General features: G+C 63.0%; 1 protein-coding gene across 1 annotated transcript in view; it reads left to right on the top strand.

Moving 5' to 3' along the window:
• Nucleotides 1–16,740, top strand: part of MUC5B (mucin 5B, oligomeric mucus/gel-forming) — a 39,423-nt gene that overhangs the window by 15,148 nt on the left and 7,535 nt on the right. Inside the window, exons 25-35 of the mRNA XM_058527671.1 lie at nucleotides 103–342; nucleotides 1,300–1,456; nucleotides 1,781–1,909; nucleotides 1,999–2,143; nucleotides 2,272–2,315; nucleotides 2,398–2,595; nucleotides 2,841–3,692; nucleotides 3,804–5,389; nucleotides 5,723–6,640; nucleotides 7,166–8,083; nucleotides 8,663–16,634. Of these exons, the coding sequence (XP_058383654.1) occupies nucleotides 103–342; nucleotides 1,300–1,456; nucleotides 1,781–1,909; nucleotides 1,999–2,143; nucleotides 2,272–2,315; nucleotides 2,398–2,595; nucleotides 2,841–3,692; nucleotides 3,804–5,389; nucleotides 5,723–6,640; nucleotides 7,166–8,083; nucleotides 8,663–16,634 (13,159 nt within the window). The remainder of the gene's footprint in view (nucleotides 1–102; nucleotides 343–1,299; nucleotides 1,457–1,780; nucleotides 1,910–1,998; nucleotides 2,144–2,271; nucleotides 2,316–2,397; nucleotides 2,596–2,840; nucleotides 3,693–3,803; nucleotides 5,390–5,722; nucleotides 6,641–7,165; nucleotides 8,084–8,662; nucleotides 16,635–16,740) is intronic.

Here is a 16,740-nt window from a genome sequence, read left to right as displayed (position 1 = left end):
GGTGCCCTGAAGTCACCCCTCCTGGGCCAGACTCTGTGCTGCTCCCTCGGGCTGCCCCCTGCAGCCCCAGCCCCCATGACCCAACTGTCCCTGCATCTGCAGGGGAGGGTCTGCGGGCTGTGCGGGAACTTCGACGACAACGCCGTCAACGACTTCACCACACGGAGCCAGTCCGTGGTGGGCAACGCACTGGAGTTCGGCAACAGCTGGAAGTTCTCCCCGTCCTGCCCGGATGCCTCGGCCCCCAAGGACCCCTGCACTGCCAACCCATACCGCAAGTCCTGGGCCCAGAAGCAGTGCAGCATCATCAACAGCGCCACCTTCGCCGCCTGCCGTTCTCAGGTGGGCTGAGAGGCGGGGCCCTGGGCTTAGCGGGCAGGGGCTGGGGGCTGACAGGTGTTGGGCTGCTTTCTTCCCTCCGGCGGGAGCTGGGTCTGGCCTGGGCTGGGCCTCTGAGGACAGCGGGTCATGGCCTTGACCATCACTCAGAGCACACCTCTGGACCTCCCACCAGGCAGGCGCCCGCGTCCCCAGTCCCAGCACAGAGAGTCCCCTCTGCTTTCCTTGACCACACTCAGCCTCATTCCCTAGAAACAGGGCTGCGAGCCCCACAGGCCCTCAGAGTCACCTCCCATCCCCCCCACACTCTCCGACCTGACGGGAACCTTAGTGGAGCCTCCAGCCCAGCCTCACGTGTGCAGAGGATGTGATGGGCCTCAGACTCTCTTCCCAAAAGTCCTTCTTGAACGAGGACATGGTCTCGTGATCCGGGACCTGCACGCTGACGGGAGGGCGGCCTGGTAGGAGTGGGCTGCAGCCGACCAAGGTGTGGCTGTGCCAGGCCCCGACCCCTCTCATCCACGGCCCCTCTGGGTGCCCTGTCCGAGGGCTCGGAAAGTCCTATGTGAGCCTGACAAGCCATCCTTGCCCCGGGTGGTGCCATCAGCAGTGGCAAATTCGAGACTTGGGAGCCCTCTGGGCTCTGCCATCTGGGAGGGAGGAATGTGGTTGGGGGGCTGCCCCCACCCTGAGGAGACAGGCAGCCCCCCCATTTGTCAGGACAGGGTCACCAAGCAGTTGCGGGAGGGCTGGTCCGCAGAGGCAAGGGCCAGGGACAGGGGTGAGGTCAGAGGCCACCAGGGGCAGGAGTGAAGGTGTCCAGGTGGGCAGGGGACTCTGGCCCCAGCAGTCACCGATCTCAGATCACAGATGTGGGGGTTGAGGTCCAGACGGCTGTCCCATGACCTGAGGGGCGCACTGTCTCTCCTGGCTGAGCGGCCCCTCGCCCTCTGCCCTCAGGTCGACTCCACCAAGTACTATGACGCCTGTGTGAGCGACGCGTGCGCCTGCAACTCGGGAGGCGACTGCGAGTGCTTCTGCACCGCGGTGGCCGCCTACGCCCAGGCCTGTCGCGACGTGGGCGTGTGCGTGACCTGGCGGACTCCCGACATCTGCCGTGAGTCGGGCTCTGTCCGTGGTGCTGAACGGCAGGAGAGGGGTGGCCGGAGGAGGCGAGGCAGCACGGGCCCCAGTGCCTGACCACACACGTGTGCACACATGCATACCCAACACGCATGCACTTCAGGTGTGTGCACACGTCCATGTGCATAAAAACCAGACAGACAGGTTTCCCCAAACGAGATGGCTCAGTGAGGGACAGCAGTTACGGGCGCAGGGCTGAGAAAGGAAAGGAGCAAAGGGCGGGCCCCAGACCCCTGCACGCTGCCCACGGTAGGGACAAGGCCTGCAGGCACCCTTAGCCTCTCTCCTCCCCGCCCAGCCCTGTTCTGCGACTACTACAACCCACGCGGGGAGTGCGAGTGGCACTACGAGCCGTGCGGGGCCCCCTGCCTGAGGACCTGCCGGAACCCGAGTGGGCATTGCCTGCTGGACCTGCCTGGCCTGGAAGGTGAGGCCAGGCCATCCCGGGGGAGCCACCGGGCAGCACAACCACCTGGCCCGAGGGAGTGAGTCCGCTCCTGCCTGTGCCCACCCCAGGCTGCTACCCGAGGTGCCCACCCAGCAAGCCCTTCTTCAGCGAGGACCAGATGGAGTGCGTGGCCCAGTGCGGCTGCTACGATGAGGATGGCAACTACCACGAGGTCGGCTCCAGGGTCCCCACGGCAGAGAATTGCCAGAGCTGGTGAGCACAGGCCGGCTGGGGTACGGGAGCCAGCCGGGGAATGGGGGCAGGGTTGAGGTCAGGCCAGGCCGGGGCAGGAACACCGGCCCCGGCCCTGCTGACCCTCAGCTTGTCTCTCCTCCTCCCAGTGACTGCACCCCTGGCGGCCTCCAGTGCACGTACAACCTCACGGGTAAGGAGGGGCCTGGTTGGGCTGGGGGCTGGGGGCTGGGGGCTGGGGGCTCGAGTGAGCCCTGTCCCTGCGCCTCTCCCAGCCTGCACCTGCACCTATGAGGGCAAGACCTACGGCTACGGGGACGTCATCTACAACACAACCGATGGACTGGGCGCCTGCCTGACTGCCATCTGCGGAAACAATGGAACCATCATCCGGAGAGTCGTGGAATGTCCTGGAACCGTGTCCACGACACCCTTCACCTTCACTACCACTGCGGCCCCGCTGTCCACGACAGGTGAGCCTGGCGGTCGTGCCACTTATCCTGCCTCGCTCTCTCGAGCCCCTGGCCCCGGGTGATGGTCTGGATGACGAGGGAAGACCCTGCAGGTGCTCGGTGCAGGCATCCTGGGCACAAGGGACTGCCAGGGTTCCGCAGAGGCCTGGGGGCCAGCCCTGTGGGTTGTGTCACCCCTCCTCCCAGGCACGGCTGGCGAGTGGGCAGAGGAGGCTGACTGGGTCCCCTGCCCTGTCCCCCCACAGGCCCAGCCCCCACCATCTCCACTGTGTGTGTGCACAAGCAATGCCGCTGGTCTGACTGGTACGACAGCGGCCGTCCAGAGCCCGGCATGGGAGGGGGAGACATCGAGACGTTTGTGAACCTGAGGCAGAGGGGCCACCAGGTCTGCCCAGCCCCCGAGGGTGTCGAGTGCCGGGCGCAGCAGCTCCCCGACAAACCCCTGCAGGAGCTGGGCCAGAAGGTGGAGTGCGACATGGCTCGGGGGCTCACGTGCCTCAATAGCGAGCAGAGTCCCCCGCTCTGCCACAACTATGAGTTGCGGGTCCTCTGCTGTGACTACGTGCCCTGTGGCACCTCCTCGGCCCTGGGCACCAGCCCCAGTCCCTCCCCCGGCATCACCACCTGGGTGTCAACCCTCAAGTCCCTGCCCACCCCCACCCAGACCACGTCAACGAGAGAAAGCCCCCTCGGGTCGACGGCAGCCTCCACCTCGCAGACCCCACCTGCCATGCCTGCCACAACTGAGACCCAGGAGGTCGGCAGCTCCTCAACCCCAGCTGCCACCACCTGTCAGCCCAAATGTCAGTGGACAGGGTGGTTCGATGAGGATTACCCCAAGTCTGAGAAGGCCGGGGGGGACATCGAGTCCTACGACAGGATCAGGAGTGCGGGAGGGGCCGTGTGTGAGCGGCCTCAGGAGATAGAGTGCAGGGCCGTGCTCTTTCCCAGCATGCGCCTGGAGGACCTGGGCCAGCGAGTGCACTGCGACCCTAGGTTCGGCCTGGTCTGCAGGAACGAAGAGCAGGAGGGCATGTTCAAGATGTGCTTCAACTACAAGATCCGCATGCTGTGCTGCAGCTACAGCCACTGTGGGGAACCTGCCTCCATCACCACTGCCACCTCCACTGCCACCACCGCTGCCACTGCCACCTCCACTGCCACATCCACCACCACCACCGCCACTGCCTCCACCACCATGATTGCGACCACTGCCTCTACTGCCACCGCCACTGCCTCCACTGCCACCGCCACCACCACCACCACCACCGCTGCCACCTCCACTGCCACTGCCACCTCCACCACCACTGCCTCCACTGCCACCGCCACCACCACCATGCCACCAGCCACAGAAACAGGCACATGGCTGGGCAGCAGCCCAGGGGTGACCACTGTGGTGCCTTTCCTCTCGACGAGATCAACATCCCAAGCCACATCCCTAAACCCCAGCCACACGGCCACACACAGGACGTCTGCCACCAGGAGCCTCACGGCTCCTCCAGGTTCCACAAAGCCCACCACCCCGGAGAGAGCCACGTCAGTCCTTCCAACTCGCACAACACTGCAGGGGACCACAGGGGGCACCTCACAGGGACCCACCTCCAGGGCTCACGCGACTACAGGAGCACCAGCCAGCACAGCCGGCACCATCTCAACCAGCCCGCCACCCACCTCACGCACCAAGACGAGCACATCAGGAGCAGAGACGCCAACAGGAACTCTGGTACCAACGGCCACGACCGAGGCCAACACCAACCAGGGCACAACCAGCTGTCAGCCCAAGTGCGAGTGGACGGAGTGGTTTGATGTGGATTTCCCAACCTCGGGGGTCACAGGAGGCGACATGGAGACCTACGACAACATCAGGGCTGCAGGGGGCAGGATGTGTGCGGAGCCAAAGAGTATAGAGTGCCGGGCGGAGAATTACCCCGAGGTGAGCATTGACCGGATCGGGCAGGTGGTCAGCTGCAGCCTGCAGACCGGGCTGGTATGCAGGAATGAAGACCAGCAGGGCAACTTCAACATGTGCTTCAACTACAACATCCGCGTGCTCTGCTGCGACTACGGCCACTGTCCCAGCACCCCGGCCACCATCACAGTCACTCCCCCGGGGACCAGCCTGGGATTGACCTCCCCAACGCCCAGTGGCACCAATGCCCAGTCCATGACCACCCCGGGCCTCAGCACAGGCCCCAGCACAGCGACCTCCGGGTGCCAGCTCTCCTGCCACTGGACCAACTGGCTGGATAGTGACCAGCCCTTTCCTGGCTACAATGGGGGTGACATCGAGACCTACTATCACATCGTGGGTGCAGGAGGCCAGCTCTGCTTGGAGCCAGTGGCCATCGAATGCGAGGCCGTCCTCTATCCGGAAATACCCCTCGGGCAGCTGGGCCAGGTGGTGCAGTGCAACGTGGATTATGGGCTCATCTGCAGAAACAGCTGGCAGAGGGGAGGCCAGACCTGCCTCAACTACCACATCCGCGTGCGCTGCTGTGATGACTACAGCCACTGCCCCAGTTCGGCTGCCTCCGAGACCACCACACCATCCCCCAGATCCTCCACCACCAGCACGGGCAGGTGGTCATCGGGAGTGACAGGAGTCAGGTCCACAGCCACCACCCAGATACACCTCTCCTCCACAAGGACTAGGGAGACAGGACCCTCCTCCCCCAGGACCACCCAGAGCGTCTCCATCCCCACCGCTGAGACAGGTCCCTCATCTTCCGGGACTACTCAGACTGTCTCCACCACTCAGACACCTCTCACCTCCCTCAGGACCACTGAGGTCACGGTACTCAGAACTGAGACAGGACCCTCTTCCCCCAGGACCACCCAGAGCGTCTCCAACCCCACCGCTGAGACAGGTCCCTCATCTTCCGGGACTACTCAGACTGTCTCCACCACTCAGACACCTCTCACCTCCCTCAGGACCACTGAGGTCACTGTACTCAGAACTAGGACAGGACCCTCCTCCCCGAGGACCACCCAGAGGGTCTCCATCTCTAGTCCCTCTCCCTCCCCTGGGACCCCAGCCACAACCACCCAGCCAGCCCCATCCAGTGCCCCCACCAGAACCCACATAATGACCAACCCTTGGTCCCCACCCACTCAGTCTCCCTTTCAGACCACGCTGCCCTCTAGCTCCCCACTGCCCAGCTCCTTCACATCCACACCAGCCACCTCACCCTCCGAGGGATGCAGGCCACAGTGCGCGTGGACAGACTGGCTGGACCAGAGCTACCCGGTGCCGGGGGCATCTGGGGGGGACTTTGAGACCTATGCCAACCTTCGGGCGACCGGCGAGGCCATCTGCCAGCAGCCTCTGGACCTGGAGTGTCGGGCTGAGACGCAGCCCAACGTCCCCGTGCAGGATCTGGGCCAGGTGGTCCAGTGCAACCTGAGCTTCGGACTGGTGTGCCACAACCGTGACCAGAGCGGCCCATTCAAGCTGTGCCTCAACTACCACATCCGCGTGTTCTGCTGCAACTATAGCCACTGTCTCAGCACCCCGGCCACCACCACACTGAGCCCCCAGGGGACCAGCCTGGGACTGATCTCCCCAGCGGCCACTAGCACCACTGCCCAGCCCCCGACCAGCCCCAGCACTGCAGGCCCCAGCACAAGCCCCAGCACAGCGACCTCCGGGTGCCAGCCCGCCTGCCACTGGACTGACTGGCTGGACAGCGACCGGCCTCTGCCCGGCCGCTACAGGGGCGACATCGAGACCTACTACCACATCGTGGGCAGGGGAGGCCAGCTCTGCTTGCGGCCGGTAGCCATCGAATGCGAGGCCGTCCTCTATCCGGAAATACCCCTCGGGCAGCTGGGCCAGGTGGTGCAGTGCAACGTGGATTACGGGCTCATCTGCAGAAACAGCTGGCAGAGCGGAGGCCAGACCTGCCTCAACTACCACATCCGCGTGCGCTGCTGTGATGACTACAGCCACTGCCCCAGCTCGGCTGCCTCCGAGACCACCACACCATCCCCCAGACTCTTCACCACCAGCACCAGCACGGGCAGGTGGTCATCGGGAGTGACAGGAGTCAGGTCCACAGCCACCACCCAGATATACCTCTCCTCCACTGGGACCAGGGAGACAGGACCCTCCTCTCCCAGGACCACCCAGAGCGTCTCCATCTCCACCGCTGAGACAGGTCCCTCATCTTCCAGGACTACTCAGACTGTCTCCACCACTCAGACACCTCTCACCTCCCTCAGGACCACTGAGGTCACTGTACTCAGAACTGAGACAGGACCCTCCTCCCCCAGGACCACCCAGAGCGTCTCCATCCCCACCGCTGAGACAGGTCCCTCATCTTCCGGGACTACTCAGACTGTCTCCACCACTCAGACACCTCTCACCTCCCTCAGGACCACTGAGGTCACTGTACTCAGAACTGAGACAGGACCCTCCTCCCCAAGGACCACCCAGAGGGTCTCCATCTCTAGTCCCTCTCCCTCCCCTGGGACCCCAGCCACAACCACCCAGCCAGCCCCATCCAGTGCCCCCACCAGAACCCACATAATGACCAACCCTTGGTCCCCACCCACTCAGTCTCCCTTTCAGACCACGCTGCCCTCTAGCTCCCCACCGCCCAGCTCCTTCACATCCACACCAGCCACCTCACCCTCCGAGGGATGCAGGCCACAGTGCGCGTGGACAGACTGGCTGGACCAGAGCTACCCGGTGCCGGGGGCCTCTGGGGGGGACTTTGAGACCTATGCCAACCTTCGGGCGACCGGCGAGGCCATCTGCCAGCAGCCTCTGGACCTGGAGTGTCGGGCTGAGACGCAGCCCAACGTCCCCGTGCAGGATCTGGGCCAGGTGGTCCAGTGCAACCTGAGCTTCGGGCTGGTGTGCCACAACCGTGACCAGAGCGGCCCATTCAAGCTGTGCCTCAACTACCACATCCGCGTGTTCTGCTGCAACTATAGCCACTGTCTCAGCACCCCGGCCACCACCACACTGAGCCCCCAGGGGACCAGCCTGGGACTGATCTCCCCAGCGGCCACTAGCACCACTGCCCAGCCCCCGACCAGCCCCAGCACTGCAGGCCCCAGCACAAGCCCCAGCACAGCGACCTCCGGGTGCCAGCCCGCCTGCCACTGGACTGACTGGCTGGACAGTGACCGGCCTCTGCCCGGCCGCTACAGGGGCGACATCGAGACCTACTACCACATCGTGGGCAGGGGAGGCCAGCTCTGCTTGCGGCCGGTGGCCATCGAATGCGAGGCCGTCCTCTATCCGGAAATACCCCTCGGGCAGCTGGGCCAGGTGGTGCAGTGCAACGTGGATTACGGGCTCATCTGCAGAAACAGCTGGCAGAGCGGAGGCCAGACCTGCCTCAACTACCACATCCGCGTGCGCTGCTGTGATGACTACAGCCACTGCCCCAGCTCGGCTGCCTCCGAGACCACCACACCATCCCCCAGATCCTCCACCACCAGCACCAGCACGGGCAGGTGGTCATCGGGAGTGACAGGAGTCAGGTCCACAGCCACCACCCAGATACACCTCTCCTCCACAAGGACCAGGGAGACAGGACCCTCCTCTCCCAGGACCACCCAGAGCGTCTCCATCCCCACCGCTGAGACAGGTCCCTCATCTTCCAGGACTACTCAGACTGTCTCCACCACTCAGACACCTCTCACCTCCCTCAGGACCACTGAGGTCACTGTACTCAGAACTGAGACAGGACCCTCCTCCCCCAGGACCACCCAGAGCGTCTCCATCCCCACCGCTGAGACAGGTCCCTCATCTTCCGGGACTACTCAGACTGTCTCCACCACTCAGACACCTCTCACCTCCCTCAGGACCACTGAGGTCACGGTACTCAGAACTGAGACAGGACCCTCCTCCCCAAGGACCACCCAGAGGGTCTCCAGCCCCACCACTGAGACAGGTGCCTCCTCCCCAAGGACCACCCAGAGGGTCTCCATCTCTAGTCCCTCTCCCTCCCCTGGGACCCCAGCCACAACCACCCAGCCAGCCCCATCCAGTGCCCCCACCAGAACCCACATAATGACCAACCCTTGGTCCCCACCCACTCAGTCTCCCTTTCAGACCACGCTGCCCTCTAGCTCCCCACCGCCCAGCTCCCTCACATCCACACCAGCCACCTCACCCTCCGAGGGATGCAGGCCACAGTGCGCGTGGACAGACTGGCTGGACCAGAGCTACCCGGTGCCGGGGGCCTCTGGGGGGGACTTTGAGACCTATGCCAACCTTCGGGCGACCGGCGAGGCCATCTGCCAGCAGCCCCTCGACCTGGAGTGTCGGGCTGAGACGCAGCCCAACGTCCCCGTGCAGGATCTGGGCCAGGTGGTCCAGTGCAACCTGAGCTTCGGGCTGGTGTGCCACAACCGTGACCAGAGCGGCCCATTCAAGCTGTGCCTCAACTACCACATCCGCGTGCTCTGCTGCAACTACAGCCACTGTCTCAGCACCCCGGCCACCACCACACTGAGCCCCCAGGGGACCAGCCTGGGACTGACCTCCCCAGCGGCCACTAGCACCACTGCCCAGCCCCCGACCAGCCCCAGCACTGCAGGCCCCAGCACAAGCCCCAGCACAGCGACCTCCGGGTGCCAGCCCGCCTGCCACTGGACTGACTGGCTGGACAGTGACCGGCCTCTGCCCGGCCGCTACAGGGGCGACATCGAGACCTACTACCACATCGTGGGCAGGGGAGGCCAGCTCTGCTTGCGGCCGGTGGCCATCGAATGCGAGGCCGTCCTCTATCCGGAAATACCCCTCGGGCAGCTGGGCCAGGTGGTGCAGTGCAATGTGGATTACGGGCTCATCTGCAGAAACAGCTGGCAGAGCGGAGGCCAGACCTGCCTCAACTACCACATCCGCGTGCGCTGCTGTGATGACTACAGCCACTGCCCCAGCTCGGCTGCCTCCGAGACCACCACACCATCCCCCAGACCCTCCACCACCAGCACGGGCAGGTGGTCATCGGGAGTGACAGCAGTCTGGACCACAGCCACCACCCAGATACACCTCTCCTCCACTGGGACCAGGGAGACAGGACCCTCCCCTCCCAGGACCACCCAGAGCGTCTCCATCCCCACCGCTGAGACAGGTCCCTCATCTTCCGGGACTACTCACACTGTCTCCACCACTCAGACACCTCTCACCTCCCTCAGGACCACTGATTTCACTGTACTCAGAACTGAGACAGGACCCTCCTCCCATGGGGCCACCCAGAGGGTCTCTAGCGCCACCACTGTGACAGTTCCTTCCTCTCCTGGGACCACCCAGAGGACCCCCCTCCCCATCCCTGTGACAGGTCCCTCCTCCCCCTGGACTACTCCTAGGGTCTTCACCACTCTGACATCTCGTGCCTCCCTCAGCACCACGGAGAAGGTCACTGTCCCCACTCCTGCGACTGGTACCTTTTCTCCCAAGACCAACAAGGTGACAGTCCCTAGCACCGAGACAGGACCCTCCTCTCCCGGGATCACCCAGAGCCTCCCCGTCACCACCACTATGACAGGACCTTCCACTGCCAGGACCCCCCAGAAAGTCATCATGCCCACCACTGCAACAGGTCCCTCTTCTCCCGGCACCAAGCAGAGGCTCTCTATCCCCACCTCTGTGACAGGTCCTTCCTCTCCCAGGACTACTCATAGGGTCCCCACCACTCAGACACCTCTCACCTTCCTCAGCACCACGGAGAAGGTCACTGTTCCCAGCCCTGTGACAGGTCCCTTCTCTCCCGGGACCACCCAGAGGGTCTCCATCTCCACCACTGAGACAAGATCCTCCTCTCCTGGGACCACACAGAGGGTCTCCATCCCCATCCCTGTGACAGGTCCCTCTTCTCCTGGGACCACCCAGAGGGTCTCCATCGCCACCACTGGGACAGGTCCCTCCACCCCCGGGACCACCCAGAGGGTCTCCATCCCCACCACTGTGACAGGTCCCTCCACTCCGGAGACTACTCATTGGGTCCCCACCACTCAGACACCTCTCACCTCCCTCAGCACCACAGAAAAGGTCACTGTCCCCATCAGCCAGACACGTCCCTTTTCTCCCAAGACCACCGAGGTGACGGTCCCCACCCCTGTGACAGGACTCTCCTCTCCCGGGACCACCCAGGGGTTCTCCATCTCCAACACTGAGACAGGTCCCCCTTCTCCCGGGACCACCCAGAGGGTCTCCATCCCCACCACTGCAACAGGTCCTTCCACCTCCGGGACCACCCAGAGGGTCTCCATCCCCACCACTGCGACAGGTCCCTCAACCCCCGGGACCACCCAGAGGGTCACCATCGCCACCACTGCAACAGGTCCCTCCACCCCCGGGACCACCCAGAGGGTCTCCATCCCCACCACCGTGCCAGTTCCCTCCTCTCCGGGGACTACTCATAGGGTTCCCACCACTCAGACACCTCTCACCTCCCTCAGCACCATGGAGAAGGTCACTGTCCCCACCAGCCAGACAGGTCCCTTTTCTCCCAAGACCACCAAGGTGACGGTCCTCACCACTGAGACAGGACCCTCCTCTCCCAGGATCTCTCAGAGCTTCTCCATCAGCACCACAGTGACAGGTCCCTCCACTCCTGGGACCACTCAGAGGGTCTCCATGTCCACCCCGGTGACAGGTCCCTCGTCCCCGGAGACCACCCAGAAGTACTCCATCTCCACCACTGAGACAGGTCCCTCCTCTCCCGGGACCACCCAGCGGGTCTCGATACCCACCCCTGTGACAGGTCCTTCCTCTCCTGGGAGCAACCAGAGGGTCTCCATCTCCACCACTGGGACACGTCCCTCCTCTCCCAGGACCACCGAGGAGACGATCCCCACCCCTGTGACAGGACCCTCCACTCCCAGGACCACCCAGCAGGTCTCCATTCCCACCTCTGTGACAGGTCTCTCCTCTCCTGGGAGCACCCAGAGGGTCTCCATTGCCACCAATGTGACAGGTCCCTCTTCTCCCAGGACCACCCAGAGGCTCTCTATGACCACCTCTGTGACAGGTCCCTCCTCTCCCGGGATTACTCATAGAGTCGACACCACTCAGACACCTCTCGCCTCCCACAGCACCACAGAAAAAGTCACTCTCAACAACACTGAGACAGGTCCCTCTTCTCCCGGGACCACCCAGAGGCTCTCTATCACCACCTCTGTGACAGGTCACTCCTCTCCCGGGACTACTCATAGGGTCGCCACCACTCAGACACCTCTCGCCTCCCTCAGCACCACGGAGAAGGTCACTGTCCCCACCTCTGTGACAGGTCCTTCTTCCCCCGAGACCACCCAGAGGTACTCCATCTCCACCACTGGGACTGGTCTCTCCTCACCCAGGACCACCCAGAGGGTCTCGATCTCCACCACTGAGACAGGACCCTCCTCCCCCGGGACCAGCCAGAGGGTCTCCACACCCACCAGTGACACAGGTCCCTCCACTACTGGGACAACCCAGACGGTCTCCATCCCCACCCCTTTGACAGGTCGCTCCTCTCCCGGGACTGCTTATAGGGTCCCCACCACGCAGAAACTTCTCACCTCCCTCAGCACCACAGAAAAAGTCACTCTCCACATCACTGAGACAGGTCCATCTTCTCCCGGGACCACCGAGAGGCTCTCTATCCCCACCTCTGCGACAGGTCCTTCCTCTCCCGGGACTACTCATAGGGTCCCCACCACTCAGACACCTCTTGCCTCCCACAGCACCACGGAGAAGGGCACTGTCCCCACTCCTGTGAGAGGTCCGTCTTCCCCCGGGACCACCCAGAGGTACTCCATCTCCACCACTGGGACCGGTGCCTCATCTCCGAGGACTACTCATAGCGTACCCACCATTCAGACACCTCTCACCTCCTTCAGCACCACAGAGAAGGTCACTCTCCCCACTAGCCAGACAGGTTCCTTTTCTCCCAAGACCACCGAGGTGACGGTCCCCACCACTGAGACAGGATCCACCTCCCCCGGGATCACCCAGAGCTTATCCATCACCACCACTGTGACAGGTTCCTCCACTCACAGGACCACCCAGAGGGTCTCCATCCCCACAGCCGTGACAGGTCCCACCTCTCCTGGGATTACTCATAGGACCCCCACCACTCAGACACCTCTCACCTACCTCAGCACCACTGAAAAAGTTACTCTCCACATCACTGAGACAGGTCCATCTTCTCCCGGGACCACCCAGAGGCTCTCTATCACCACCTCTGTGACAGGTCCCTTCTCTCCTGGGACTACTCATAGGGTCCCCACCACTCAGACACCTCTCACCTCCCTCAGCACCACAGAGAAGTTCACTGTCCCCACTCCTGTGACAGGTCCTTCTTCCCCCGTGACCACCCAGAGGTATTCCATCTCCACCACTGGGACAGGTCCCTCCTCTCCGGGGACTACTCACACCATCTCCACCATTCAGACACCTCTCAACTCCCTCAGCACCACAGAGAAGGTCACTGTCCCCACTAGCCAGACAGGTCCCTTTTCTCCCAAGACAACCGAGGTGACGGTCCCCACCACTGAGACAGGACCCTCCTCCCCCGGGACCACCCAGGGCTCCTCCATCACAACCACTGTGACAGGTCCCTCCACTCCCAGGACCACCCAGAAGTACTCCATCTACACCCCTGAGACAGGACCCTCTTTCCCCGGGACCACCCAGAGGGTCTCCATCCCCACCACCGTGACAGGTTCCTCCTCTCCTGGGACTACTTATATGCTCCCCTCCACTCAGAAACCTCTCACCTCCCTCCGTACCACAGAAAAAGTCACTCTCTCCATCACTGAGACAGGTCCCTCTTCTCCCGGGACCACCCAGAGGCTCTCTATCACCACCTCTGTGATAGGTCCCTCCTCTCCTTGGACTACTCATAGGGTCCCCATCACTCAGACACCTCTCGCCTCCCACAGCACCATGGAGAAGGTCACTGTCCCCACCCCTTTGACAGGTCCCTCTTCCCCCGGGACCACCCAGAGGTTCTCCATCCCCACCAGGGTGACAGGTCCCTATTCTACCAGGACCACCCAAAGCTTCTCCATCCGCACCACTGAGACAGGTCCCTTCTCTTCCAGGACTACTCATAGGATCCCCACCACTCAGACACCTCTCACCTCCCACAGCACCACAGAGAAGGTCACTGTTCCCACTCCTGTGACAGGTCCTTCTTCCCCCGCGACCACTCAGCTCTCCTCCATCTCCACCACTGGGACCGCTCTCCAGTCCCCTGGGACCACCAAGCTCTACTCCATCGCCACCACTGAGACAGGTCCCTCCTCTCCCAAGACCACTCAGAGGCTCTCTATCCCCACCACTATGACAGGTCCCTCCTCTCCTGGGACTACTTATCGGGTCACCACCTCTCAGACACCTCTCACCTCCCTCAGCACCACGGAGGTCACTGTCCCCACTCCTGTGAGAGGACCTTCTTCCCCCGGGACCACCCAGAGGTACTCCATCTCCACCACTGAGACAGGTCCCTCCTCTCCGGGGACTACTCATAGCGTCTCCACCATTCAGACACCTCTGAACTCCCTTAGCACCACTGAGAAGGTCACTCTCCCCACTAGCCAGACTGGTCCCTTTTCTCCCAAGACCACCGAGGTGACGGTCCCTACCACTGAGACAGGACCCTCCTCCCCCGGGACCACCCAGAGCGCCTCCATCACCACCCCTGTGACAGGTCCCTCCACTCCCAGGATCACCCAGAGGTACTCCATCTCCACCTCTGAGACAGGATCCTCCTCCCCCGGGACCACCCAGAGGGTCTCCATCCCCACCACCGTGACAGCTCCCTCCTCTTCTGGGACAACCTATAGGGTCGCCCCCACTCAGAAACCTCTCACCTCCCTCAGCACCACAGAAAAAGTCACTCTCCCCATCACTGAGACAGGTCCCTCTTCTCCCAGTACCACCCAAAGGCTCTCTATCACCACCTCTGTGACAGGGCCCTCCTCCCCCGGGATCACTCAGAGCTTCTCCATCCCCACCACTGTGACAGGTCCCTCTACTCCCAGGACTACTCAGCGGGTCTCCATCCCCACCACTGAGACAGGTCCCTCCTCTCCCAGGACTACTCATAGCGTACCCACCATTCAGACACCTCTCACCTCCCTCGGCACCACGGAGAAGGTCACTCTCCCCACTAGCCAGACAGGTCCCTTTTCTCCCAAGACCACCGAGGTGACGGTCCCCACCACTGAGACAAGACCCTCCTCCACCGGGATCACCCAGAGCTTCTCCACCACCACCACTGTGACAGGTCCCTCCACTCCCAGGACCACCCAGAGGGTCTCCATCCCCACCCCTGAGACAGGATCCTCCTCCTCAGGGACCACCCAGAGGATCTCCATCCCCACCACTGTGACAGGTCCCACCTCTCCGGGGATTACTCATAGGATCCCCACCACTCAGACAACTCTCACCTCCCTCAGGACCACAGAGAAGGTCACTGTCCCCACACCTGTGACAGGTCCTTCTTCCCCCGTGACCACCCAGAGGTATTCCAGCTCCACCACTGGGACAGGTCCCTCCTCTCCGGGGACTACTCACACCGTTTCCACCATTCAGACACCTCTCAACTCCCTCAGCACCACAGAGAAGGTCACTGTCCCCACTAGCCAGACAGGTCTCTTTTCTCCCAAGACCACCGAGGTGACAGTCCCCACCACTGAGACAGGACTCTCCTCCCCTGGGACCACCCAGAGCTCCTCCATCACCACCGCTGTGACAGGTCCCTCCACTCCCAGGACCACCCAGAGGTACTCCATCTACACCCCTGAGACAGGACCCTCTTACCCCGGGAGCACCCAGAGTGTCTCCATCCCCACCATCGTGACAGGTTCCTCCTCTCCCGGGACTACTTATAGGCTCCCCTCCACTCAGAAACCTCTCACCTCCCTCAGTACCACAGAAAAAATCACTCTCCCCATCACTGAGACAGGTCCCTCTTCTCCCGGGACCACCCAGAGGCTCTCTATCACCACCTCTGTGACAGGTCCCTCCTTTCCTTGGACTACTCATAGGGTCCCCACCACTCAGACACCTCTTGCCTCCCACAGCACCACTGAGAAGGTCACTGTCCCCACCCCTGTGACAGGTCCTTCTTCCCCCGGGACCACCCAGCGGTTCTCCATCTCCACCACTGAGACAGGTCCCTCCTCCCCTGGGATCACCCAGAGCTTCTCCATCCCCACCACTGTGACAGGTCCCTCTACTCCCAGGACTACTCAGAGGGTCTCCATCCCCACCACTGAGACAGGTCCCTCCTCTCCCGGGACTACTCAGAGAGTCCCCACCACTCAGACACCTCTCACCTCCCACAGCACCACGGAGAAGGTCACTGTCCCCACTCCTGTGACAGGTCCTTCTTCCCCCGGGACCACCCAGCTCTACTCCATCTCCATCACTGGGACTGGTCTCTCCTCCCCTGGGACCACTCAGAGGCTCTCTATCCCCACCCCTGAGACAAGTCCCTCCTCTCCCTGGACTACTCATCGGGTCCCCACCACGCAGACACCTCTCACCTCCCTCAGCACCACGGAGAAGATCACTGTCCCCACCAGCCAGACAGGTCCCTTCTCTCCTGGGACCACTGAGGTGACAGTCCCCACCACTGTGGCACGTCCCTTTTCTTCCAGGACCACTGAGGTGACTCTCCCCACCTCTGTGACAGGTCCCTCCTCTCCTGGGACTACTCGTCGGGTCCCCACTACTCAGACACCTCTCGCCTCCCTCAGCACCACAGAGAAGGTCACTGTTCCCACCACTGTGACAGGTCCCTCCTCCTCTGGGACCACTGAGAGAGTCTCTGTCACCAGTCCTTCCTCCCCCTTGGGAACCCAGACCACAACTGTCAAGCCAGGCACGCCCAGTGTCTCCCCAGCCGCCTCCCTGGTGACCTCCCGCATATGGACCACCCCAGCCATCTCCAGCAGCTTGCCACAGTTCAGCGTGTCCACCACAGCTCCCTCCATCCTCACCACCCTCAGGCCCACCGCCTTTTCCAGCCCACCCATCTCTACCACAGCCTGCTTCTGCCAGGCATTTGGACGGCTCTTCTTACCTGGTGAGTAGAGAGCCTGTCTCCTCCCTGTGCCCCCGCCCTCTACTCCCTCCCTGTGCGCCTGCCCTGTGGCCTCTCCTGTGACAGGTGCTCCCTCCTGCCCCCTCCC

This window comes from Diceros bicornis, chromosome 31 (genome assembly GCF_020826845.1).
Source record: "Diceros bicornis minor isolate mBicDic1 chromosome 31, mDicBic1.mat.cur, whole genome shotgun sequence".
NCBI classification, from domain to species: domain Eukaryota; kingdom Metazoa; phylum Chordata; class Mammalia; order Perissodactyla; family Rhinocerotidae; genus Diceros; species Diceros bicornis.
The sequence above is the reverse complement of the archived record's forward strand: the minus strand, read 5'-3'. Positions and strand labels throughout refer to the sequence as shown.